The sequence below is a fragment of the Pseudopipra pipra genome, chromosome 3 (assembly GCF_036250125.1).
Source record: "Pseudopipra pipra isolate bDixPip1 chromosome 3, bDixPip1.hap1, whole genome shotgun sequence".
NCBI lineage: Eukaryota > Metazoa > Chordata > Aves > Passeriformes > Pipridae > Pseudopipra > Pseudopipra pipra.
In genome coordinates this window covers 54,958,983-54,986,682 of record NC_087551.1, presented here as the reverse complement: position 1 = coordinate 54,986,682, position 27,700 = coordinate 54,958,983, and the positions used below count along the sequence as shown (strand labels likewise).

Below are 27,700 nucleotides of genomic sequence, written 5' to 3'. Positions count from 1 at the left end.
CATTGCAAGAGGTTTGTGGACATTGTTAATATGAAAAACAGTGGGATGTAAGGTGAAGAGCCTTATTGGTACTAACTTGTTCCATTTTCAGAGACTGAAATGCTATGGATGCTATGGATGGGAGTACTGGGGCTGTATTATGTCTAAAGAAAATGGCAATTTTTTTCAATGTGTATTGAAAAGTTACTTTTGAAAAAGGTAAGTAAAAATTGATCTTGGGGCAGCCAGCATCCCAATTTTCTCTGCTAAATAATCACCTACTATTTTCTTTTTTTTTTTATCTCTCAGAAACAGAAAAATAAAGAGAGGTTAAAAAGAAAGAAATGGGAAGAAGAGAGAGAAAAATATGCATATCTGAAATTTTCAATTTTTTAAAGTGTTTCTACAGACAACTTTGAAGAAAATGTAACTGTTAATTGTTTCTCTTTTTTCCTCTTAACTCTCTTTTTTTTTTAAGTAAGCACTTTCTCATTGGAAAATAATCCATTTCTGCCATCAGCCTTAGTTTTGAAGAGTAGGAGGTAAAATGGAAAACCAGATCAGTTATCACATAAAATATCTTCCAGGCTTTATATTTGGAAGCTCTGAAGCTTCTACTTATCATCCATGCATCTCTGTGTAAGGGATCCATGCAGAAAGCCCCTGCCAATAATCTCATTTTTAGCAGAAAAATCTATTTATCAAAGCTGATAATGCCATGAAGAAATGCCATGGCTCAGTGCAGAGATTCAGTCCTCTGCAGTTTTCTTTTTGTTTCCCAGCCAGCCCAGCCAGCACCTTGCTCCTGTCTGAGGTCAGACTAAATGATGTAAGGGTCCCTTCTGGCCTCGAAATCGATGGGCTGGTGGCCGGGGCCTTTCTCCCTATTGACAGGAGCAATCGCTGCAGCTGAGACACCCCAGGGGACAAGGCTTTGGTCCTGGGCTCATACCAGACTACCAGGTGCTGTGGGACAGAGTTCACAGCATGCACTAATGTGAAATGTGTCTCTTGCAATGATGTTAAACCTCTCCTTAAGAAAGAGAAGAAGAACAACAACACAAACCCACAACCCTTTTTAACTCTCTCTCACACAGATATAACCAAGAACCTTCCCGGTTTTATTTTAACCAATGTCCATTTACTCGTGGGTGAGGGTTTTATTTTGTTCTGTTTTTCAGGACTCTGCTGCCCTAACACGGTACCAGAGCAATCTGACAGTGCAGTGATATCGTCAAGCAGTCTCTAAATTCCATCTCTGGCAAGCAGCTAGGCACTGCTCGTCTGATCCTGATACCACCGGCTCCCGCGGTCCCATTCTCGGGATAAGGAGAGCTCTGCCCTACGGGGCTGAGAGCACGAACCCGCGGAGCCCAGCAGTCCGGCACCGGCCCAGTGCCGTGGGAGGCGCATCGCCAGAGTGGTACGAGGTAAGTCTCGGGAGTTCGCTTGTTACCAGATTCAGGACCAGGCTCAGATCCCTGGCAGTTCCTCAGCTGCCTCTATCCGTAAATCACGGGCGCCGGCAGCAGCCAGCATCGTCCCTAACACCCGTGAAGGAGGGGGGCTGCCCCGCGCCGCACCCCCGCCCCGCCCCGCACTCACCGCCTCGGGCGCGGGGCCGCCGCCTGCCCGCGGCGCTGGCATCGCTCCGGGAGGGGCTGCAGGAGCCCTGGGCGGCGGGTCCGGGTCCGCCTCGGGCACGGAGCCGGAGAGAGTGAGCGGAGACCCCGGCGCCGGCCGCCCCCAGCCCTCCCCGCCGAGGGAGGAGCCGCTCCCTCCCGCAGCAGACCCTGGGGGTCCGCCGGCATTTCGACCGGGCCGCTGGCAGGGACGGGCCTGCCGGGAGAGGAGAGCCCAAAAATCGATAGGTGCAGCAAGAAATGAAGTGAAAAGCGAAAAGTGACTCTCGAACAAAAAAGCCTTCACGGCTTCTTCACAGCCAAGCGCTCTCCTGCCAGGATCATTACCGAGGCGACGTGGTAGGTATGAATGTAACACCGTAGGGTGTCGGAAATAACGAGCACCAGTGCAGGAGAACTTGAAGCCTAAATTTGTGCCCATCGGGCATGCAGGAACGAGGGATGGGGCCAAGCCACTTAAGGGCTAGCCAATGTATCACCAGTGGCCTGGAGGTATAGACTCTGTAATGCATTCATCATCCATTCAAGTGTCCACTTCGGTCTGGAAAACACATCCTCAGCTAGTCCTGGGCACAGGTTTGGGGAATCACCCTTTAAAGTCTAGTAAGAATTGCACAGAGCTCGTAAATAACTGGGATTGACTTTCTACTACCCAACACTTTCCATCTTCTTATTGAAATCTAAGTTATCCAAGCACTAGAAAGCTTTATCAGTTCAAAGCGGATTATTTCCCTACAGACTTGCCTGTACTTAACCAGCATGTTTTACAAGTGACCTGCTCTCACTGAGTTGTGCTGCTTGGCAGCTAGAGATAAAATTAAAGGATTTGTTTCAAGTAATGATGAATTGCCTACAGATGGGACATCAGCTCTTGCAGTCTGGATTATGGTATTTTTGCTAGGAAAAAAAAGCATAGGAACTGCTTTTTCCCATGAGAAGGACAAATGTCCAGTCAAATGTGGGATGGTTACTAAGAGCTCCAGTTTGTCCTTGAGGAGTGGGAGGGATGAATTTTCACATCCCTTACTGTCCGCAATGCACTCCTAAGGGGAAAAACATCCCAAACAGCAAAATATAGCACCTTTCAGAACCACTCAGACCCCTTGAAAGGACAGGTGGATACAGACTCCCACATAAGTTGCATTGAATGACAGCAGTTCTGCCCCTGCTTGTGTACAGTCAGCAACTGCAAACTGGGTACCTAGCTCTGCCAGCATTATTCTCCCTTTTCTGGCTCTGAGTGATCCAGGGATTTCTGGAGGGCTTTTTCTTTTGTTTGGGTTTTTTCCTCTTGCATTTTTTCAGCTTTATTGCTGAGTGCATCACTTGTATAAAATACTAACAAAACTTCTCTCTGAGCTGCTGGGTTTTCTCTGTGACATCCTCTGGCAGCCTGCAGAAATCAACAGGGAAGTTACACGAGGTTTGGCATCATCAGTGCAACTATTGTGAAGGCTCAGTTAAGCCCTCCAGGACATGAATGCCGGCCAGCTTTTCTGGAAGTTGCAATATGTTCCCAGACAGCATGATCAGGAATGATTGATTTCTACATTTACAAATGTGTTTATTATTTGATATTAGCTCAAACTGGACAGTTTTGAGACAGACTGTTGCTTTGCTGTTTAGGTCACAAATGTTTTCTGGATTGCTGCAAAGGGAAGAAATTTTTTCTAAGCTCACACAGTGTCTTGGCCAGGACCTTTCTGCATGTAAAATACTGGATAATTTCAAAAGGGGACAACTGAAGACTGCAGTGAAAGAAAGAAAATGAAAATCAGAATTGCAAACAGGGTCATCTTATTTCTTACAATTCATACTTCTTTTGGATGCTTATGCTAAAAAGAAAAAAAAACCAAACATGTTTTGATCTACACAAAGCCTCACACCTGTTAGCAGTGTCAGGTTAACTGGGATACCTAATTAAAACAATCAGTCACCAATTAACATGATAAAAAATTGCTATTTGAAATTCATAAGAGACTGAGAAGTTAAAGAGACACTTATCCAAGAGCTTAGCAGGTTTTCATTTGCAGATACTTAAGAAAAAAAAAAAAGGTGAAGACGCACTCTGGAACGTAGCCCAGTAAAATCAGAGAGGAGTCTGCGAGCTCCTGTGACACTTCATTACTAACGTGCCTGCTGCTAGCCAGCCCATTTGCTTTTGCACTCCATCTGCCACGTCTTGTACATACTGAGATCCAGGCTCTGGTACCATCGCTTCTGTTGACAATTACTCCTCAGGTGTCGCTAACGGCACTGCTTGGACCACCTGAACAGTGCAGGACCTGTGCCAGCACCTGGGTTTTCCTTGGGACAGGGACAGCATTTCACTGACATTCAGTCAACAGTGCTCGCTCTTACTCCCTGGAAGCTGTGTGGATACGGTAATAATAATTAGTTCAAGGAATTGATGTCAACTCTCCAACCTGAAGTTTTCTTTCGCATTCATTTGCACCATCTGTAAAGCTGACTTGGTCTTCTTTGCCTGCTGTTCTAAGTGAATAAGCTCAGAGGAGAACATATGTATGTTCAGGCATATAAACACGTATAAAGTCTGTGAGTATGTATGTGCACAGGAGTGTGGTGGGTTAACCTTGGCTGGCTGCCAGATGTCACCCAGATGCTTTTTCACTTCCCCTCCTCAGCAGGACAGGGGGAGAAAACAAGATTTAAAAGAAAACCTCATGAGTCTTTCTAATCATTCCTTGGCCCTCCAACTGATGAATCATGGATGGGAACTGGGGAGTCTTGGTTGCTGTATATTGCCAATGGTGCACCATCGTTGTACCCATGGGCACCTGCTGTTCTTTGACATGCAGCAGCCCCATAACAGAGGCATCCTCCAGGAGGCTGGGCAAGGCAGGAAGCTACTTAAAAGATGGCAACTACATCAAAAGCCCATCACTGCCATTTTGGGTCCTTGAAGTACCCTCTCCTGAGACAGTCTGTGCCAAGGATATATGGAGCCTCTGGGCTGGTCACAATGGGGTACTTTTGCCATTTGTCTCCTGTTAAGCTCACCCCAGCCTCCAATACAGACAGCTGTTGGGATTTCCCTGTCAATCAAGAAATTCAGATGGGTTCCTACCTGATGTATTGTAATGGCATTAGGCTACACTGTGCACCAGTGTCTACCAAAGCTTTAGAATTCTGCGGATCCAGTATGCCAGGTCATCAAATCCACACAGTCCAGTAAAGCCAGTCATTCACTTTCCTCCTGCTGACCAAAGGCAGTGACCCTCTGTTCCAGGTTGGAGACCCTTTCAGACCAGAAGTCCCTTCACCAAAACCAAGAAGACAGCCTTAGTCCTCTTCCATACCTGGTAGATTGCTGGTTGCCTTCCACCATCTCAACAGCGGCTGAACTGACAGCTGTCTTGGATGGCCCTCTTGATCGGCTGCCTTCCCTCTTCCCCCTCAATTTCTGTACATGGGCTCCTAACTCATAGGGGGCTCACCATCTCAATTCCTCATGTCCCCTGCCCAGTCACACAGGAGAAACCAGAGAGTGGCATGCAGTGCGTGTCTGGGCACCCCTGACAGTCAAGGTGCTGGCCTGTGGGTACAAGGAGAGAAACAGGTTTTCTTCAAAAGTCAGATCCAATGGATCACTCTCTGCAGCTGGTATATCAGAGTCTAGTCAGTCCATCATCTCCAGGTGGCTGGAATAAAATGCTGGTGAATTTCGGACAACCTTCTAGTACTTGCTCATGTACACTGGACATCAGGATCTTTGGAGACATGGTTGTCATCCAGGTCACTGTAGAAGACTTTCCAGCACTACTAATTCTCTCAGATGTTGGATGCCTTCTTCAGTGGTAGTGGCAGCAATCTGCTTGCCTGTCTGGTGGCTATAACATTGCAGCATATCTTGAAGTCTGCCAAAGGTTAGGGACCCATTATCACCTCTCAGTGATTTCTTTTACTTCCTCTTCTTGATTCCTTGCTGAAGGAGCAGCTTCCTGATCAGACCGTTCCTCCTTCTGCTCCTGTACTAATTGATGATATGGACCCATTGACCTCTGTATCCAGTGCTTCTTTTTGACTACTAAGGCAATTACTGTAGTTAGGGTTTTGATCCCTGTCTTATCCATAGTGTTCCCAGATGTGGTTTGGGTCCCTGTCTCAACCATGTTCCCTTGATGGTGCTGAAGGGAGGCTCAAGAAGCACAAGAAAAGCCCTAGGGAAGTGCTAAGAGCTTCTGGGTTTCACTGGGGCAGGCAAGGCACCCCTCCACCAAGTAGTGCACCAATTGAATGGGATTACATGCCTGTAGAGGTGCAAGATCACAGGTTATGGGAGGTGATAACCCAGGCACCCGCCCAAGTCCTCCCACATACCCTGCAACCCAGGGATTGATGGCCTAAGGGCACATTTCCTTGTCACCTCACTGGCAAACTGTTTCCTCATGACATCAGACTAAAATCAGTTTCTATGCAAATGACAAAAAGATTACATTAATCAAGCAGCTTAGATAGGGATTTGGTGAGGACCTCTGAAGATGAAGGCAGACACATCAGCCCTAGAGGGGAAGAGAGAGATGCAATCCCTCAGCTCTCTGCAGGACAGGCCTCCTGGCACAGGGAGGGTACCTGTGCTAGGGCCAAGCACATGGCTGCTGCTTTTATCAGAATGTTTCCAGGCACAGCAAAACATAGAGATAAGCACTGCAGCAAAGGCAGGAGCTGAAAGCAGCCACTGCAGAGCCTTAGGCTCTGTTATGCTGTAAATCAAACGAGCCCTGTGAGCCTGCAGAAGCCTGCCAATTATCAGTTGCCACAGCTATAGTATGCCCAGATCAAAACTGGCGTTATCTCGTGCCCCATGTTGGGTGGCAAGAAAAAGGACTAGTGGGTTGATCTTGGCTGGCTGCCAGACATCTCCCTGGATGCTTTCTCGTTCCTTCTCCTCAATAGGACGGGGGGAGAAAATAAGATTAAAAAAAACCTCAAGGGTCAAGATAAAGACAGCTTAATAAGAAAAGCAAAAGCTGTGCATGTGACCAAAGCAAAAAGAGGAATTCATTCCTTGCTTCCCATCATCAGGCAGATGTCAAACCACTCCCTGGGAAGCAGAGCATCAGCATGTGTAACGGTGGCTTGGGAAGACAAACACCATAATCCTTCTTTCCTTGAGATTTTATTTAAAAAGATGTGCAGCCTCTCATTTGTGTGCTGGTTGCTCTGTGGGTTGGATCAGAGGCCTGGGAAGTGTGATGATCTGAATCCTTGACAGGGACCATGCAGTGAATGAGTCTTACTTCATGTGTGTGCTGGGGGCTGGGTGGTGTGCCTCTGCAGCTCAGGGGTTCTCTGCTCAGAAGGAGATTTAGCAATGGCGACCACCTGGCTCTTGCATTGGGCCACACAATCACTTTGCACCCAGGACAAATGCTGACTGCAGTGCTGGTAGTTGGCACGTGCAGTGTGTTTGAGGCAACCTGTGCCCAGGTGGGTTTGTTCAGTCATCCAGATGTTCTTGAGGGACTCTCCTGGTGTTTATTTCCAAGCTCAGAGTTCATGTCATCCCCGAATGGACATTTCTGTTCATGTCAGCTAACAGGGTGGAGGGATGTCATGGATCACACATACCCAGAGCCACTGCGCATAGGTCAAGCATTGCAAATGCGGTGGATCTGAGTATGCTAGGACATTCTACAACAACTGTTCAGGATCTGTACCTTCAAGGGTTGGTACACTTTGGAAAAGAGGCACATCTGCACCCTTTTCTTATCCCCAGCCCTGACTAGCAAGAGCTGCTTGCAAGAGAGTCCAGGTCCATGATCTGAAGGAAAACAGGTATCAGGCAGTGTGGGATGAGGTAGTATTTTTCCCTTTAGGCCAAAGAGCACCGGAGGAATTACTGATCCTGAGCAGAGAGACAGCGGGAATGCATTCCTTCTGAAAACATTGCTCTAAGTGCATTGCATAATGTTTGCTGAGCACTCCCTCCAGGTTTCCATGAAGAGAAAATGCTAGTGTTTTATGCAGGCAGCTATTTAGCTGGGGAGCAGGGTAGTAGCGGTGTCGGGGTCTGTGCCGGGAGCTCTGCTCTTGGGAAAGCAGCCAGAGGGGCTGGAGGGCATGGATCGCCAATCACAGCTCTGGGACTGCAGACTAAGTGAGTTTAATGCAGTGTGCAAACAGAATAAGGTTGCTCCCTACACAGGGTTTGGTAATGAGCCCACGATAATCTATGCTTTTTGAGGCACAGCATGCATTTTCCAGGTGGCTGTTGAGTGTTTCATTTGGTTTTACACATCCTGCTCTATGTGTAATTGGCATTTGTGTCTCTGTATTCAATTTCAGAAGTGAAGCAGTAGCAAGAAAGGGGTGTCCTGTCATTTCCACTGAGGTGTGGGACTAGATTTACACATGGACAATGTCCCTGGACATGTTTTCAAAGCAGCCAGGAGCTTAAGTACTTCCGAAAATTTCCCCAGGTTTTTTGGAGCCCATGTGGGATACAAATTTTTTGGAAGATTTGCTCCAGAGAATAACTTCTGGCTTTCAATGGTTTGACTCTGCTACATCCTTTTTCCTCACAAATATTGCAGGAAGATTTCTGTACGAACCACAAACAGAAAGCAGTTCAGCATCTTGCCTATCTGTGTGCTAAAGCCTCTGCTTCACTCTCACAAAGTGTGCGGGAGCTGTGCTGCACAATTTCTCCCACTTCCAGCTGAGGCATCTCCTAATGGCAGTGGAAAGCTAAAACACCAAATCTTGGCAAGGAGGTGACAAGGGTTACTTACTGGGACATCCAAAAATGTGGTTGAATACAGACAGGGAAATGTATTTTTTCCTCCAATCTCATTCAAATGACAGACTGAAACAGCTCTGCTGAACTTTTTGAAAGCTGAGGCATGCTGTGGAAACACTCAGCAGCTGCAGTTAGAAAGCCCTGAAATCCAGGATCCTGGTTTGGACTGAGTAGAGGACATGTGTTCATGTCAAGGGCATTGGACTAGATAATCTTTAAAGGTCCCTTCCAACTCAAACCATTCTGAGTCTCTGGTGCTCTTACTGTGGATTGTGTAGGGTGACCCTAGATTTTGGATCCTCACATTATAAATATGACCAGATTTTGCAAAAGGCCGATGCCTTTGGGGTTTAGCAGAGGAGGGAAGTCACTAGTGCAGGGTGTGCAATGTGCAATAGGTGACATCAGTAGTGTCTTTCTACCTGTTTCTGCAGCCCGATTGCTGTGGGCTGTCCTGCCCTCTAGCGCCTGCTGTGTCAGCTTACCGTCCCCTTGCACCCACGTGTACGCACACACTCAGGGGATGATGCTGGGGCTCTGAGTAGGACCGGGAGCTGGAAACCCCCGGGGCCTCCTCTGTGCAACCATGAGTGCAGAGCCAAACTGGAGAGCCCTGTGGGGAGGTGAAAGGCTTCTTAACAAAGCCACAGGCGGGGCAGGCTTCTTATCAAACACAAAGTCAAAATTATTTCCTTCCAGCTGACACATTCAGAACTGCAGTTTTCCTCAGTTCTCAAAAACCCTGCAGTTGACAACTTCTGCAGCAGCCAAGGACCCTGCAGTGCCCAAGCCCCAGCTGTGCAGACCCATGTGCAGACAGCAGCTGTGTGCCAGTCCCCATGCCCTGGGGAGCAGCAGCCCTTCTGGAAGCTGCAACTGACCCACACCCAACTACCCACCTTCATTCTGGGTCTCCTCAGCTATGGGGTGATGGATGAAGTAACCATAGTAACTTTTTCTAAAGTATCTTGAGGGTCTGAATGACTTTTGCACTTGGGACTTAGTGGTGGCAGCCCATAAGCTTTTTGAAGAGATGTCCTTATCCCTCTCCATATTCCTGTTCCCTGGGTTCATACAGCCCTAGCTTGCACAGTCCTGCTTCAGCTACATGTCTCGGAGTCCTTTGTGACCTTCCCAGTGAGACTCTTTTCCCACCCTTGCCACTTACACTTGATTTTGTCTGGGACAAACCCCAATGGTGGTTGCCCTACAAAATGGCTATTATACAAAAAGGGCAGAGGCTGCAGAGGCTGCAGTGTCTCAGCTAGCATCATGGTACTGTGGGACTGTCACTGAAAGGGAGCCTTCATATCTGCTGGCAGTGAAGTTAGGCACGTGGAGACCACCGCCGTGTTTTGCTCTTTAGAAAGAGCAGAAGCAGAGGCTGACTGGTACTGCTTTGAAACCTGCACAGCACAACCACAGGCTTTCACCTGCTTTTGGGAAACTTCCAGTGGTAGCTCCTGATGTCATCCCATCTACTCAAGGACATGGGCTGCTGCAATGCTGCCTTTCAATCAAGACCTTGTAATTCAAGATCTTAGAATTAACCACACACTCAGCTGTGGTTGGGGATTTCTGAATGATACAGTGAGCACACACATGCCTCTTTCTGGAGGAAGCATTGTCTGTCTGAATTTAATTGAGTCATGCTCAAATAGAGAAGCAGAAGCCACTGCACCATCAATTAATGTCACATTTTGTTTCTGTTCATGCAGGGTGGCTGATAAACTGCCTAAACCAAACCTCGTCTTGCTCAAGCACTTGCTCTCTCTGCTCCGCCACATCAGCCAAAATGCTGAGACCAACAGGATGGACTCCAGCAACCTGGCCATCTGTGTTGGCCCAAATATGCTGAGCCCAGAGACGGACAGCACGCTCCCACTGGAAGTACAGGAGGAGATGAATGACAAGGTATCTTGAACTGACCAAGCAGCCACTCCCTTTGGGGCAGCTCAGAACCATCCATAGGGATCCCACTGTGATCACAAAAGCTTAACAGAACAGCACCCCTGGATATCAGGGGTGGCCCTCAGCTCTGGTGCCCTTCAGCCTGCGATGTGATGGGCCAGACTGCCCCTCATTTTGCCTCCTCTGAGCAAAAGCAGCAGCTGCCCCACAGTCCCCTAAGTCCCAGCACAGTTCTGGATACTTTGCATGCAGAGGGCAAGAGGCACACAGTGAGCACTGTCACCCATGGGTCCCCTGGGCAGCGAGGCCAAAGCTGTGGCTGATGGCATTTTGTTTGTATTGGGGCAGATCCATCTGTCTGCAGCACCAGGCAGGAAAGACTGCTCAATATGTGTTCTTCCCTTTTGACTGAAATGAGCTGTTTTCTGTGTGCAGGTGACAGTGTTGGTGGAGTTCCTCATAAACAACTGCTCAGAAATATTTGAGGAGGACATTGCTTTCCCTGTCTGTGCCTCAGCTGAGGAGTCACCAGAGCACACAGACAGCTCCACAGGTATGAGAATGGACTGGGGATGTGGCAGACTGGGGCTGCTGGGCCAAATTCTTTAATTTGATATGTTAATACGTCAGTGGAAACCCAGAGATTTGCTGACAGTTCAATACGTTAGTGCAGTATTTTTCTACAGGAACACTTTCCAGAAGTTCAAATGACAACACTCACAAAACAGAATTAAATCCTAATGTTAAAAATCTGCCGTAAGCACATTTTGCTACAGATGTGCAGATACCTCAAGGATCTTTCTGGCAGGCTTGAAACAGCATCATTCTCCCAACCTAATAGGTCCAAGCATCTCTATTTTGTCACTGCTTCTCAGGAGGAACAAGAAAAGAAAGACACATTTTCAGCATAGCTGATATGTTATCCATGTCCTTTTTTACACTTTCCTTATCAAAGTTAACTGCTCCAAGAACTGTTTGTTCTTCAAGGTGAGCTGAAACTGTAAAGTCTAGATGCTGGGTTCAGAAATCTGTGCCATGAAACATCCTATCAGGACCCATTTTCAAAAAGAGTCACAGACATTACAGAGAAGATGGCATTAGAGCATTCATAGATGCCTGGTGTATGTTTTAAGCTAGGTTTCACATTTCGTTTCATTTTACTGTTCATTTGTTGGATAATATTTACATTTAAAAATTACAGCGAAGTCCTTGCAGCTTTTGCTTTCTAGAGCTGCATTCAGAAAAGCAGCAAGAGAGGTGCACATAGGGAGTCAGAAATGTGATTTTCTGGGCAGACAACTTTCTCCATTTTTCACCCAAGAAGAAAAGAGAGTACATGCAAGCAACAAAAGCTCCCCAAGCACTGTCAAAACATCTCTCCTGTATGAAACAAGCTTCTGATTCTAAACTTGGGCAAAATCAGAAAGGAACTTCCCCTCAGTGAAGATATTAAAACAAAAAAAGTCTTCATTGTACACCATGAAGTTAAGTGCAGAATTAAGGAAGGGGCTTCTCCATGTGCATTGGTTCTGCTGTTTTCAGCTGAGACCTACAGAGTCCCCTGTAAAAGGTGTCCAGCCCAAGAAGTTGTTGGGAACGCAGAAACAGGGTCCAGGTGAGTGCTTGGCTTCTCCTTGGCAGCCCCTACACCGGCTGTGGTAGGGTGTGTGGTGTCTCACTCCAGCCCACTCATCACTAGCCCCCAGCTGCACTCATGCTTCTTTCTGCCTTAGCTGACACTGGTCCCCCATCTGCACCTATTGAATTGTTGCCATACTCATTGATTTGGAAGGACTATAAGATTTGAAACACAAGGCTATATGTAGCAAACAGTAACAAAGAATGGATGTTTATCAACTGCTTTTCAGGCACACTAAATATTTTGGTGGGTTACTTGGTTCCAGTGTTTCCCACCACCAAAAAATACTATGCTATATACAGATGTGGTTAGTCTTTGCTCCTGGCATGTCACACGGTTTTGTCAGAAAGAAATACACTTTAGGAAATACAACCTTGTAAAATACTTCAATTGGAATGAGCCACTTAAAATCACACATAACCTTTAAAAATATTTAAACTGAATTTACCGTCTATTACCACCAGATGTCACTGATAATACTAAGCAAAGCACTTTTACCTGTGGTTAAAGCCTTTCCTCAAAGGCAGGTTTGCATACCCACCTATTTATTGACAACAGTTTGCACCATGGCCACGAGTGACTGACTTTGCAGGCGTCACTTTAGCATTTGTCATGCGGACCTTATTCAGTGTAATAGCATTGTTCCTGCTTAGCATGCATTTTGGGTTGTGTAATATTTTTTTTCCAGAATCTCTCTAGGTTGTATGGACATAGGCTTAGGGACTGGGCTTCCCCAAATGTACAGCTGTGGGAGTGACCAGGAGACCAGTGTCAGGCTTACTGATGCAACCTGGCAAGGTATCGAAAAACACACTTTCCATAGCTTCAGGTAAAAATAAAAAAACTGAAAACTGAAATGGTAATAAAATTCTACCATCTGACTTGTACCGAAATTGTTGTAGCAGGCAACAGAGAATTAGGATCATCTTTATAGAGACAGTCATGGAGCTTGATGTGGCTGATATAGAGGGGATGCCAGCAGCCACGCTCACCCCATTGTCCTGGGGAGATGGAGCAGACAGACCCACCCAAGATGGGCCTGGGGGCCCAGCTGGTAAATGACTAACAGGAAAGCTAGCATCACATTTGCCTCTTCTGCCCTGACAGAGTCTCGTGTGGGCATCTCAGTGGAGCAAAGGTTGCTGTCCCTGAAGGTCTTCAGGTTCAGACTGTTGTCTGCCATGTGTGCTGACCCAGGAGGGCAGATCCCAGTCTGAGAGTGGGATGTCAGGAATGACACCTGAAGATTCAAGGACCTGCTCCACATTCCATACCCTCAAAAGGGTCCACTGGACCTCACTGGAACACTTATATTTGTGGCTTCAAAAGCAGACCCTGCCTTCTGTCCATCCTGGGCTAGGACATCTGGTGATAATCAGGACAGCTATTGCTTACATGGAAATACGCCCTTGGAAGGTGACAGGTATTTGCCTCTCTATAGGTGGCTGAAAATCTGAAGTAATGAGATGCAAGCACCAACAAATCCACTCAGTTGTTTGAAGATTTGAATGTGTTAAACTGTCTATATTCAGATGCTTTGAGGTCAAAATTAGGCTAGCACACCACAGACACGTTCTAAAGATGTAATGTTCCTCTGTGAACTCTAGGGTTTATGTCACAGTAATTCAAGGGCTATATTTTTTATTTACCACTCATTCCTAAAAGTATCAAAAGATATGTTATCTCTCTGAAACTAAAATTGTCGATGCTCACTCCACCTGCCTGTTAGTATTTGAGAACAATTGCTCTGTTTCTTTTGGTGACATGCAAGATGGAAGTCAAAGGCTGGCAGTGAAAATTTGGTTTAATTATTGAAGTCAGTAGGAGCTGGACTTTACACCAGTTTTGTTTTCATGAGAATGGAAACTCCTGTCATGACTTCATACAAATCAGTCTTATTATGGTTCATTTTATCTGGCTTAAAATAATTTAAAAGGACATTAAGGTGTGGCATGTGAGAACTGTAAATGTTTTAGCTTCTTTGGTGGAATATTAAATGTCAATTTTAAGGATTACTCATTAGTGGATATCTTGTCATACCTTTACAAGGGACTCAGCATTACTAAGAGATTTGCTATGGTTATTTGCAAAAAGATGCGAGCAACCGAATGCTGACTTTAATATTTACTTTGGAAATTGCCCAAGGGGAAAGTAGTACACTGGAAGATTTTTATTTCTGCCACTTCTACTTTGTGTTTTATTAGCTGGAAAATTTAGTTAGATGGTGTTGAATTGTATTTAAATTGTCTGTGACATTATTTTTGTTCTTAAATTGCTGTAAGAAAAAATAATTAATTATATCCATTGCAATAATTCAGTAATATTGGTTTATGAAAGGTCAAGAACACATTCAAGAGAAATTCCAAGGCTTCTGCATCACAGCTAATCTTCACATAACACTAAAAGTGTTGTTCAGAAAGTCCTATCCTCACTTACCTGAAGTGATACCTGAAGTGTACAAGTGGAAAAAAGAAAGCACGTTTGGTCATATCTAGAAAGACAGGCTCCTGACTTCATACAATTTTTTTTAAGTATAATGTGAAGAGTTTGTTTGGATTTTTATGCTGTAAAATTGTTAAGAGACTACAAGGTCAGCCTAATGTGTTTTAGCTAATGTTGCTTGGGATTTCACCCTCCACCTGCTGTAGTACAGATACAGGGCACTTATGGAAAGTTACGTGACAAGTTACATGTAGATATTTTTCCTGTAGCATCATTCATGTGAGAGTGCCATTATTACTTCATTAGACTTTACAAATACATCCGAGCCTGTAAATCATACCCACACTTTAAAATCTGCCCTCAAAAAAATGTAGCATGAAAATATTACTATTGTGTAGAAATTGTCTTACAATAAATTTGCAGAATATATTAGAACAGGGGAGCCAATTCTATTAGCCCCAATATATGGGGCAATCTGTGTTCTTTAATCAACAGCTAATGATTGTGTTTGATAAAAAACCTTATAAACCTATTTCCATGCCCCCTAAATAAAATATTTGTTTAATGATAACAGCAGCATGGGCACCTGGAATGCTTATTTATTGAAAAATATTTCTTTGCATGGATAAGGTGTACCCAAGTTTAAAAGAAAATTATTATAATGACCATTCCCAAAACACCTTTTGCAAGTGACTCTTAGCTGGTGGAAGGACATGACTGCTCTGCAGTCAGCCCAGCAGTCACATTCCTTTGGCTGAATGGGAATTATTTAAGTTTGCTCTAACTTAAAGATAGCAGTAGCAACAGAATTTACTTAGGAGCCAGACAGGCTCCTATGCCAATAAAATTGCACTGCACTGACCCAGAAAGGGCATCTTGCTAGTAGACAGATCAGTGGTTGGGCAGGTTCTGCTGCATTTCCTTCCACATGCACTAAAACATTTGCACAAAGCAGCATTAGAAATGTGTAGCAGGGACAAACTGACACATGGGAAGGGAGCTGGTCGGAAATGAGAGGTAGAAGAGTTGTGTACCTGACAGAGTGACAACTGACCCGTGGGTCTCTGCTGTGTAGCAGTGGCAAGTGAATGTCTTGAGGCTGGAGAAGTGAGGTTACTCCAGGGTGACCAACCTTCATGCTCCTGTAAGTTGCCTGCCAAAACCCTCATATGGCCAAAGGTTAAGGAAGAAGAGAAAGCTCCAGCTTGGGTTTACCTGATCCCCATGGGACCATGTTTTCCATGGGGCTGGGGAGTCATATCTGCCAACATACTTCTTCTCAGAGGTGGTGCCTGAGGTCACCTGGCAGACTCTATGCCTGCACAACTCACTGCTCATCGTGTGAGTCCACTCCAGCCTGGGAACCACACTTGTCCTGCCCAAGGATCCACTGTTGGACATCCCTGCTCTGTACTCCTTAATGCCTTCACCCATCCCAATAAAAATATCCTTCTGAAGGGTATTTTACTGATGTGGCAAAGCCAAACCCACAAACATTAGGATTTGCCAGAGCAGCCCTCAAAAGCTTTTACACTGGACACTCCACAGGTGCCTATGGAAAGTCTGATGGGTTCTTGCTACATGCAGTGTCAAAGATGGACTTGCCTTGGGATCCACATGGGACCACAGTGCTACAGGGGCTTCTTGGGGACAGTGTTGGGGTTGTGGCAGAGGGTTGCAGGCAGAGACAGAGCAGGCTGGCAGTGACACTAGTTCTGGGCTTCCCCAAAGCTTGTCTCTTCCACTGAGGTTACATGTAATGCTGGGTGACCATGAGTGAAATAGCTGAGAAATGTATTTTTCTGTTCCACACAAGTATAAAAATCTACTAAATTAAAAAATCTTAAGAACATGGGTTTTGTAAGTGATCAGCTCACTAATACTGGAATTCACAAATCCAGTACATTACCATTGTTAATAAACATTGATTCAGCATATTATTCTGGCAAGCATGCCCAGATTATTTCCAACAAACACTCTAAAAACTGTGGCTTTCTGAATTTTGAATTGCAATTTCCCTTCAACACTAGCTTGACACACCAAACGAAGAAAAAAATTATCATTAATTAAAATGTATAAATTACAAATCTTAATTAATGTATTTTCATGTGTATAACTGTCCAAATGACAGGCACTGTCTAGTTCCAGTTAGTGAAAAAGACAGACTGAACGAAAATGTCAGCGCTGTCTGAAGACATACTAGCCAATAAAAATAAGCCTTTCTCTCAGAAAATAAAATATATATATATATAAATTTAAAATTTTTATTTGCTTTCCTTATCCCTGTGTGGCAGACTACTACCTCAGTTCCTTTAGACAATTTATCAAAGATTTCCTCTTCCAAAGTCTCTGAGCTACTGCCCCAGTCCTTTGTATCAGGACTGGCTTCCATGGTTAATCTCTGTAAGCAGATGCTGTCTGTTGTTCTGTATGCATGCAGCCTCTCCCTGATCCCCTGCAAAATCAGCAGAGTAACAGAAACACAGGTGAGACAAACAGAAAGAACAATAGGTCTGCCATTTGGCTTTTGCTGGTTTACCCATATCCATCCTGAGCTGGATCCTTGTATGCTTTGGAGGTTATGCCTCCAATCCAAAAGCTGCACACAGCTATAAAATCCAATCCGTATGGCAAGGATACTCCTCAGAAGAAACACATCCTCTTTTCACTTCTCCTTAGGGAAAAGGTCTTCCCTCAGGTTATTCCCCCCTGCCCTGGGACTGATACACTGGATTTCCGTTATCTTCAAAAAAAACATGAGCGTCTATAGCAGTTCTCCAGCCTTGACAGAAAAGGAATCTTTTTCAGAAGACCTCTGCTGGATATTGTTCAGTACAATGGGACGATCATGCTCCTGTTCTCCATATGATCTCAGGGCACTTCTACCTCTGAGCACTAAAATTTTGCTTCTCTTTGGAAAAAAAATCCGATGCATATGGACAACTGACTCTTTAATGGAAAGTGTATGCATCAACCCGTCTCCTTCTGGCAGCAAGGCTGGAACAGGAGCTATCTGTGTCGCACAAGGCAACTGTATCTCCCTGCTACAAGGAAAAATCTGAGGACCCAGCCTCTGAAGCCCAGCTGACCCCATTTCCAATTTCCAAGCCTCATGTCAGCATGTGGCCCTCAGTGGGTGCCTTCCCAACCCCTTGCAAGGCCCTCCACGCCCCCTTGGAGACACCTGATCCTCTCTGCCAAAGGAAGGCATTGTCACAGGCAGATGTGGGGCTGCAGAGCACCTCTGGTGTGCATGGACCCACCGTGGGCCCTCAGCCAGCCTCTGGCTTCACTGGGGAAAGCACAGCAGGCAGTTCCAGGCAGAGATGGGGGCTGGCACTGCCTGTTCTCCTATGCTGGCCTCTTGTCCTTGATCTCACCCTTCAGTGTCAGCAGGGTCACAAGGTCTGTTCCTGCACTCCTAGATAATAAATACAAGCCCTTGCAGACATGGAGCATGGAATTTGTAATTCTTTAGGCAGGTATTGCTGGTATTTTATCACTTTCTCAAATGGCCCATCTGTCTAATTCCACCAGCAAATGAGGACTGGAGCTCCACAGTTTCTTACTTTGGGTGTTTATGCAATCAGCAAACCTTTTGGCTTGTGGCCATCTTCAAAAATAAAGATTAATAATATTTATTTATATCAAATAATTAACTAGGAAATACAGGCATGGAGCCGTGCTCAGCTTGATAATGAGGCATTATACAAACACACAGCAAAGCAACCTTCCATCTCTCAATCAAAGTAACAGGCAGAAAAGAATAAGAGAGGTACCACAGCATAAGGAAACAGCATTTCTGTATCACAAAGGTTTATTGAAAAAATTGTTGCTTTTTGTTTATTAAAGACTGTGAAAAAAACCCCCAATGTTTAATGAAATGACAGTCAATCATAGGGGTGACCGTGCTGGGTCAGAACAGCAGCATTTCAAGTCCAGTCCAGGACTCTGACTCCTAGAGCAGCCAACAGTAATTGCCTAATGACAGCATGAGGACAGGGGAGGCTGCTCCCCAAAATGCTTCCGCAGGATGCGGATTTGCACCTCAAAGAGTTCCTGAATCAGAGGTGTTTGTGTGGAACATCTCTGCACAGATTTTTCTTCCATGATTATGCTTAATTGCTTTTTGAACTGATTCCTGACATCCTGTAGCAGTAAGTTCCAAGATTTGTTTCGTGTGAAGAGGTATCTTCTTTGAACTTGCCACCTCATAATTTCATTTGATGATCTCTCTTCTACCCCAGTTGCTATGCTACACATTTCAGTAAATAGCTCTCCTTGAATCCAGTGGTAACTTCAGGGGGGAAAAAAGAGAATAAACTTCATATTTTGAGAATTCAGCTGTATGAAAGCATATATATATATAATTATATAAAATACACTGCACGATATATTCCTAAATAGCAAGTCCATATTCTTTATCTTACCAAGGTCTCACAAAAAAAGCCACCAAAAAACCAAACCAAACAAAAAACAAACAAAACCCAAAACAAAACACCCTTAAAAAAACAAACCCAGTGATCCTACACCTGACACCTCCTCCGATATGAAAGGAGCAATGGACTATATGCAATTAGTAGGATGAAAACAGGTGTAATGCAATTGCACTGTGCAGACCAAGAACATATGTGTTGTGGGCATGTCCACAAAACCAGCATACTTTAAGCAAGTAGGAACACATCTTGAAGTGATCCCCTGAGCACTTAAAATCTTGAGCATAGTCAGGAACTTGGTGTATTTTTAACATTTACCTTATCACTTTTTTAAAAAGGTAAGAATCTTCAAACAGGAGACTATTTGCTGTCATTCTGAGTCATGTCAGTTTTAATACAGTTCTCCTCTACTCAAGCAGAGGGAATGGGGATAAAAAGAAAACCCCACCTCAGGTGTCTCCATGGTGGATATGGGTTTATGCGTTCATTGTGTATGTCTGCTTAGGATCAGAAGGTCTGAGCTGTAAGCCCCAAGGAGGGCAGGCCTGCATCTTTTCGTCAGCATCTTACCCAGAAAGGGCCTGGCCCTGTAATATCTCTGCAACCTTCTCCCATGGCACCATGGCTCAGACTAATGGAGTAGAGATGGAAGAGCTAAGGCCAAGGCGATAAACTTTATCAGTCCACTTCCTTCACTGGAACAGCCAGTCTCAGGTCTTAAACAGATGCTGTTTTAAAAGCACACACATAGCACAGCTGCCAGAACAGGGTAGTTGTTTTTTTTTCCTGATGGCATGGCACCGGCTTCCCTCTGCTGCTTTAGAGAGAGGAAGGGCGCACGGTTTGAAGGAAGGAAGGAACGAACACCTGCAGGAAGAGTCACCGAGTCCTTGAGGGAGGACTAAGTGACAAAGCCAGTCACCGAGGCCTCGAGGTCGTCACACCCTGCCCTGGGGCTTCTCCCAAGGGACAGGGACGCGCCCAGCCGGTTCCCCGGGGCGCGGGTGAGCCGGGACCTGGAGCAGGACGGGCGGGGCGGGCGATGGCGGCGGGGCCCGGGGCGGTGGCCCCTACGCTGCTCGCCCGCCACACCTGGCCCCGGCCAGGCGGCACCGCCAGCGGGCCGCTATTTATAGTGCGCTATTTTAATCGCGAGGGGCCATTGGGCGCCGCCTGGGTGACGGCACCGCCGCTCCCGGGGCAAAGTCCCGCCGCCCCCGCCTCCCGGGCTGGCACGGGCGGCGCCGGGAGCGGCCGGCTGTGCGCATGCCCTGGGGAGCGGGAGCTGTGTCAGCAGGGAAGGGGAGCAGCAGTGGGAGCAACGTCTGCAGTCACGGACTCGCCGGGCTGGGGTGGAGTAGGGGGAGACTATGGCTTCCTGCCCTGCTGCAAGTGGGGGAGAGACAGGTCGTCCCTGCCCCGAGGCCCTGTGTCATCTCCGGGCGCTTCAGCTTCCGCGCAGAATGGCGGGGCTTGGGGGGCTCCCTCCTCCTGCTTCTGACAGCCAGGATGGAGAGGGCAGCAGCACCCGAGGGTGGGGTTGCCACAGGTCTACGGGTAGGGCGGACAGAGGCATATTTCAGGGGGTTCATCCTTAGCCTGGCCTGCAGAGGGGGAGAACATCCTGTGGTGCAGCAGTCGCTTGTCCCTGTTGCTGCAGCAACGCAGGGATGAAAGGCTGGCAGGGGCAGCTGGGCTCACGAACCTGAGGGGAGGGCGGGTGTGAGGGACAAGTGACAGCAGGCACAGCTGCCTTAGGTGTTGTTCTGACTGTGAAGGTGTGCTACCTCCCTTGGGATATCCCTGACACCAGTGAAACCTGCAGGAAGCAGCCATGTTGAGTCCATTTGTAGATATACAAACTACCTTCACAGAATCAATTAGGTTGGAAAAGACCTCTGAGTTCAACCTATGACTCAACACCACCAAGTCAACTAGGCCATGGCACTAAGTGCCACATCCAGAACACCTCTAGGGACAGGGACTCTACCACCTCCATGGACAGCCCATTCCAATGTTTAATCACCCTATCTGTGAAGAAATTCTTCCTAATGTCCAGCCTAAACTTGCCCTGGCACAGCTTGAGACTATGTCCTCTTGTCTGTTGATAGTTGTCTGGGAGAAGAGACCAACCCCTACCTGGCTACAACCTCCTTTCAGGTAGTTGTAGAGAGTGATAAGGTCACCCTGAGCATCCTCTTCTTCTGCTAAACACCCCCAGCCCCCTCAGCCCTTCCTCATAGGACATCTGCTCCAGACCCTTCATCAGCTTCATTGCCCTTGTCTGGACAATATGTTAATTCAGCTTTGCTGATTTGGGGGTCTAGACAGGAGTATCCTCACATCCCCAGTCTTCCATGACAGGATGGCACAGAGTCCGATGGCTCAGGTCACTGCAGATTTTCTTTTTTTTTTCCTTTTTTTTTTTTTGCATATAGCTCAAGTGCTTTTAACAAATGGGCTAAATATTACTCAGTGCCATTCAAAAATAGCCTCTAGAACACTGCACCCATAAAAGCCATGTGTGACTTTCATGCTCGGTTTATAGAAAGTTTGTGATTATAGTTGGGATATATGCTTTTGGCAGCTGCAGTCCCTCAAGTCCCCAGTAGATCTGCATACGTTGGTATGCATCTGAGAGTAAGGTCAGAAAACTCCACCAGGAAAGGTGAAAGACCAGATTGCCATTTCATGAGGTCAAAGAACTCAACAGTAAGTAGTGTCAAGATCCAATTGCTTGGTATTCTTACATGAGTGTGAAAGTTTTTCCCATTCACCAAACTCTGTTCAACTAGAACAGCACTTTAAGAAAGCTACAATTATTAGCTTGGCAAATGTAGCATGAGACTGAACAAGCTGTGCAAATTACCTCCCTTAAATCTTTCAGGAATCGTGATCCCTGGAGTTCTTGGATGTAGCTCCCAGGAGGATGCAGAAATCAAGCCACGTGAGCTGGGTGTCGGAAATCCCCAGTTTTCTACAGCCAGTAGAAAAGATGCTCCCGGCATCTTCTGGGAGCAATACAGGTTGGAAAAGCAACAACATATTGGTGTGGCCCTGAAGTACTCATTTGTGTAAGTCCTTCATCTTCCACAGGATTTTGCCTGCGCAGACAATATCTGTGTTCATCTGGAGCCTAAACCCAATGGCTCCTGGACAGTTTCTGGCAAATCAAAGGCCCATCACACACTAAACACACAGATGGGGATGGGTTTTTTACTATAACTGTTTGCTAACAGTTAAAGTAAAATATTAATTAGTTGGACTTTGAATAGTTTAGTTCACACCATTTCCTGATTTAGACTAGGTTTTTGGCAAGTGGAATGCAATACATAAACTTTGCAGAAGCTGTTTCTCTTTGTCCAACTTCTGTTCTAGGATTTCAGAACCTATTTATGTTAAGGCTTAAAAGTTATTCCCAGAAGTACTGAATTGTTTAAACAAGAGATTATGCTACTGTTCACCTGGCACTACTTTGTAATTTCTGAAGAGCAATCCTGGCTATATGTCTTTTATACATACATTTAGAGGTGTATCATGCTATATGTGTGTTTACATATGAAACAGTGTTGAAAGAAAGGGAAATGCATCCCTTCCAGCAGCTGCTGCTCATTAATTCATTAAAAGCCATTCACTCAGGAATTAACATATACTATTCTATAAGGGTTCCCAAGCTGTCACACTGGGACTACTACCAAGCCATATACAACAGTATACTATAAAATTTTACACATTTCACAAAGCTGGGCACTTCCACCACTGTTGATCACATCTAGAAGATGAAGTTGGGGAGTCTTTTGCCACTCACATTCAGAGCTTGATTACAATTCAATTGAAGCCTATGAGAGTCTTTTCAGGAATTTCACAGTGCTTGAGGGCATGCCCTCAGCGCTTAAAGGTTCATGGAATTTTTTATAAAGCCCACTGGTAAATTTTCCAGGGAAAAAGTTTAGGAGGGAGCAGAAAGTTAAGTCTGCAGATTTAGCATAGATCTGCTTCATATCTGGTTAGCTCTGTCCTTGTCCAAGTGTCTTGAGTTGTTTTGTCCAAACAATATAAAACTAGATTCCAGTTTTGTAATAGTCTTTATTTAAAGACAGTTTACAATAATTGGAAAGTCAAGGTTCACTGACATTAAAGTTCCTGAGTAGGCATCACAGTTTTGGTATTGTTCCTCGAGGAGCTATTTTGGAAAGATTCACACTTCTCAAATGCTTCGCTTTACTGAAGTTTAAGAAGAAATTCAAGATTGTATTATCAATTTATAAATCCATCTGTCAGCTAAGATCTAACAAAAGATATATTTGGATGCAAGGATTTTATTGTCTTTGACCTAACAGTATTGACTGTCTGATAAGCAGAGAATTTCTGCTAATATTTGAAGAATAAACCTTGACTGCTGGGCTTATCCCCTATCACCAAAGCAAAGGGAAAGATTCTCTAGGCTTTCATTGACTTAACAGGGAATCAGATCAGAACTTGGGCCACAAGGAAAATGCAACTAATTCCCCAACATTAAAATAGTGAAACTGCATTGTTAGTGGAGTGGCTGATTTGAGTGGACTTTTTCACTTACATGTAGTAATTGTAGTTGACTGGTATGAGCAGTTTTACCACCACCACACCTCAAGGGCATCATCAAGGAATGTCAGTGAGGTTTTATGCTTATTGAATCTCATCTTATGTGGGGGAAAAGTTCTGAGTAGTGCTTAATGATTAGGCAGATCCAGTTTCTGCCTTGCCAGTGGCTTGGTCACCAGTGCAGTACACTGCTCGGAGTTTTCTGAGACTCCCAGAATGACGAAGAACAAATTGTAACCAGTAAGGAATAGCATGTAATGGAGAGAAGTTTGGGAATGATGTTATAGTCATGAAAGGTGCTAATTTTGTGTTAAAGTTGTTAACATATTTTTATAATTGATTGCATAAAGTCAGATTCTACCTGCCTCATTAATAAAAAAATTCGTAATGCACAGGGAAGGGTAGACTGAGGAGTAAAGTCTGCCTTTGCATTCAGAAGGCTCTTTTAAAAGGCTAATGCAATGGAGTGCTTAAATAAAATTAGTTTGCCACATGCAAAAATATCTTACCAGGCTGACCAAATTCTTGTCAACCTAATGAGAGGCTGAAAAATCTGTTTGGAAAGCCAGTCTTGTTGCAAATGTTGCTGCACAGAAAAAAAATTGCAACTTCGGTCATGAAAATATTAGCTCCAGCATTCAGGGAAACAGTGCACCATTTTGCAGAAGGGAACATAGAGGTCATTTTGGGTGCATGCTCATTAAGGAAAGGAATTGCATTGGAATGTGGTAGGGTAGAGAATAAAATTCAAAGCTCCTGTGTCTGCAAGAAAACAGGGCAGTACATATGCCACAGTGACTTCTGATGTACAGGCACGATACTGAAATTCTAAAAATGTTAAAGATGTAAATTAGGTTTACTGAAGATCACAGTCCCTGTAAGCTGTCCATCAGCTCTCCCTGAACTCATTAGTCAACTAGTATCCTTGATACAGAAATGCCTGCTGGATCCATGCTTTATTCAAGCTCAAGTTCAGCAAGACTCTTAAGTGTATGCACAGGGTTAAACAAGTCTTGTAATTTCACTGAATTCTGGACGATGCCAGCAAGGCAGAGCTGAAGTCACAGAGCCTGACAATGAGACACAACATGCCACAGGGTCCCAACAACAGTTCATATATGTGCTTTAAGGCACGGAAACATTGCAAATCTGAGGAGGGTCTTGCAGATCCCAGCCTCCTTCTGGGTCAGTTCCATTTGTTGCACAGCAGTGAAGTGTTATGTCTGTGGAGAAAGAAACGATTGAATAATGACATTTGAAACCTAATCTGTGACTTAGGGATCAAGAATAGAGGAATATCTATCTCTCACACAGAGGTAGATGTAACAGGACAGTACAGGGGTTGTAAAATTATATCTTTATTAGTACTTCTAATGTTTGAAGAGTATTTTAAGGTGTTTATAAGAAATCACTCTGATGCTGGGAAGTAATGGTGGTCTCTTGCACTTTCTTTCTCACCGTTTCAGTTCAAGTACCCATCCTGGGCCTGATGCTGACTGACTGACTGAAATCCATGAGCATTTGGAGTAAGACCAGGGTTTCTCTAATGCTATTTCAAGCTGCACGAAGCAGAAGTCCTGTGGAACTAACAGAAACATTGAATTTTAAAGAGATGGGATAATTTTCACTTCCTCGTTTTTTTCATTAACATTGATTTATTTTTACATAGTTGCAGGCTGGTAGCAGCGTGGGCTGGGGCTGGACCAGAAGTGCTTGGTTTTCTGTAAAGTGTTTTGTTTGCTCACCTGAATGTGCCACTACTCCCACAGAAATGCAGTACTTAATGCAACTCAAGTGTTTACACAGCACTGGTGTAAAGCAGGCAGTAGATTGCTTCCTTTATGGATAAACCTGTGGGTACATTCTGCTCACTGCTGTATTAACTGAATATTAATGATTAATGAAAAAAAAAAGACATGAAGAATAGTTAAACCAACTTATTATGGTCTTAGGATAATATAAAGTTTACTGACTGCTGTAGCAGGCCCTTCCCATCCTGCATGTACTGCCCTGTACACATGTTCCAGTGAAGGTCCTGGTGTACACCACAGGAGTCTGTTTCTCTCCCAGAACACCTGGAGCCAGCCTGAGGATCATTAAATTACAGATCTGATTAAAAGGAATCTGTTATTTTAAAGAATTTCTCTTCTTTCTCTTTCTAGGACAAACAACTGGCATAGGCATTGAGTTGAAAACAAACAGGACAACTGTAGTGACCAGGACCATTTCAGTTTTAGCTGGTTACCTCAGACTTTTATATCTGCTGAACCTCTAGTTCGTTCTATTCATGCCAGCTCAAGTTTTCTAAGAAACATAGAACTTACCTCTTCCATATCTATTCGTGTTTAAATAAGATTGTATAATAAATCAGGTAATAGCACCATGGCTAAAAGTAGCAGAATCAGGCTGGTAAGATCTAATTCCAGACGACTGGCACACACAGACTCTTAATCTGATGTTTGATAAGGCCCATAAATAGCTGGATTGCTGTGATCCTGTGATCAGGTTGACAGAATCATCCTGATTTTGACCTCACACAAGTGCAAAAGAATTTCTGACTTTGTCCCTGTACACTTCATGCAGGTCTTTAGATTATACTTAAACTGTGAACACAGTTCAAGGTTATCATTTCACATTAACAAGCGTTGGCGGAGAGACTAATCTAAAGTAACCAATTAAGAATGATCGTGGGAGCCTGTCGTAGTGAAGTCATGGAATTTTCTCCACTAAACCTCTCGGTTACAGGCCTTGTCCCACCATCTTGACTCCGAAGGGCTTTGACAGGATTGCAAGTTTGAACCCTTGAAAGGGGCTCACTTACAAGCATCACTAGCTTGCATTGAAACAACTTGCAGATTTCTTTCCCTTCTCTGCAAACAGGGTTTCACTGCAGCTGAGTTTCCTGTAAATGGGTTCCACAGAATTAATTACTGTCTAAAAATTATTCACTTATCTTTTTCCTAATGTTCTTACAGGATGTACCTTTGAATCCATCTGGGGACTGGATACGTAGCATTGCATTTCTTGTCAAGGGAGTAATAAGCAGGTTACCAGAAGAACAAGAAAATAACCTAAATCCACATTTAAATCCTGCAATGTACTTGTCAGTGTGAGTTTTACAGTTTGGTTTTTTAAGGATATTCATTACAAAGTAAACCTTTTAACTACACAAAATTTCTGCAATCATTTTTCCTGTGCACTAACAATTTAAACAAAAATGTTATAAATGAAGTTAAAAAACTCAATCTCAGAAATTTACAGCCATGGTAAAAATCAGTGCCTAGAGACTTTAGAGCCAGGAGAAATAATTTTGATTATCTTTCTTGTCTAACATGAAACTCAGGTTGTCAGTCAGGAATTCCAGTAACATTTGTTTAGGGCTTTGTTTGAGTTAGATTGTCCTGCTGAAATTTAACACCTGCAAAAGCAAACAAATCTTTTTCTTACTTCTTATTTAAGCCATTATTTACTCACCATTGATGTGTTGTGGCATTTGAAACACAATACTTAATTGCTGCTTGAAGCACTGAAAAAGAGACCCTTTCAAATACAACACGTTGGAAACCATGGGGAAAATGGTGGCCATAATCTTGCTTGAAACCACACAGTATATTGCATGCTGCATTTTAAGGCAATTTCTGTAAAGAGGCGTTCATTTTTTGGTTTTACATTCTTTTTTTTTTTAACTAAGGGTGCAGACTGAACTCTGAGACAAGAGAGAACATTGTGCAAGACTCAGTGCTGTTATCTAAAGAATATTGTTTCTTATCTCTCTGGATTTGTACAGCACAGCATGGCTAAACTACAGTGATGAGTGAGCAGTTATTTCAGGCGACAGGGGTGGAGGATACTGAGAGGAATGTAGGGAAGGAGTACATTTAGATATCTGGAAAGATAATACATTAAAAAAGTATTCCTTGCTGTCCCATTTCTTGCTTATGAGAAAGCCTCCTAAAGGGATCAGGAGAGTTCCAATCACTTTGGACACCAATGTTAAAAATGGTGTGTTGTGCCCTGAGAGAAATAGTGTGGGTGAATTACTTCCATTAGTCCTGTCCACATGGCTTTCTGGGAACACCTTAGGTGCCGTTCTCCAGAATGCCCTTGAACCTTCCCAGGTACATCTGCTCTGTGAAGGGTCTTCACCTACGAGACCGATGTCTTGCTTTGCCAGTGCATCCAGCTGTTACTCCACCCTGTGAATCACCTGCACATGCACACCCTGTTTTGTTGTTGTCTCTAAGGACCTTTTAGTGTTTTCCTGCCTCACCATGTCACACAAGTAAAGGATAACCAGGCCAGTAGC

General features: G+C 44.6%; 2 protein-coding genes across 4 annotated transcripts in view; one reads left to right on the top strand and one right to left on the bottom strand.

Annotated features, from left to right (window-relative positions):
* Positions 1–2,264, bottom strand: part of LOC135411556 (T-cell activation Rho GTPase-activating protein-like) — a 49,600-nt gene extending 47,336 nt beyond the window's left edge. The window contains exon 1 of one of the 3 annotated variants that reach the window (XM_064649268.1): positions 1,585–2,264. In XM_064649268.1, the coding sequence (XP_064505338.1) occupies positions 1,585–2,043 (459 nt within the window). In that variant the 5' untranslated portion in view covers positions 2,044–2,264. The remainder of the gene's footprint in view (positions 1–1,584) is intronic. The other 2 variants (XM_064649267.1, XM_064649269.1) reach the window with 2 other exon arrangements.
* On the top strand, positions 1,869–27,264 carry LOC135411557 (T-cell activation Rho GTPase-activating protein-like). The gene is made up of 5 exons (XM_064649270.1): positions 1,869–1,961; positions 10,104–10,299; positions 10,732–10,849; positions 21,701–21,887; positions 26,370–27,264. Exons 2-5 carry the CDS (start codon positions 10,198–10,200, stop codon positions 26,380–26,382), a joined length of 420 nt encoding a protein of 139 aa, XP_064505340.1. The 5' UTR covers positions 1,869–1,961; positions 10,104–10,197; the 3' UTR covers positions 26,383–27,264.
* The last annotated feature ends 436 nt before the right edge of the window (positions 27,265–27,700 follow it).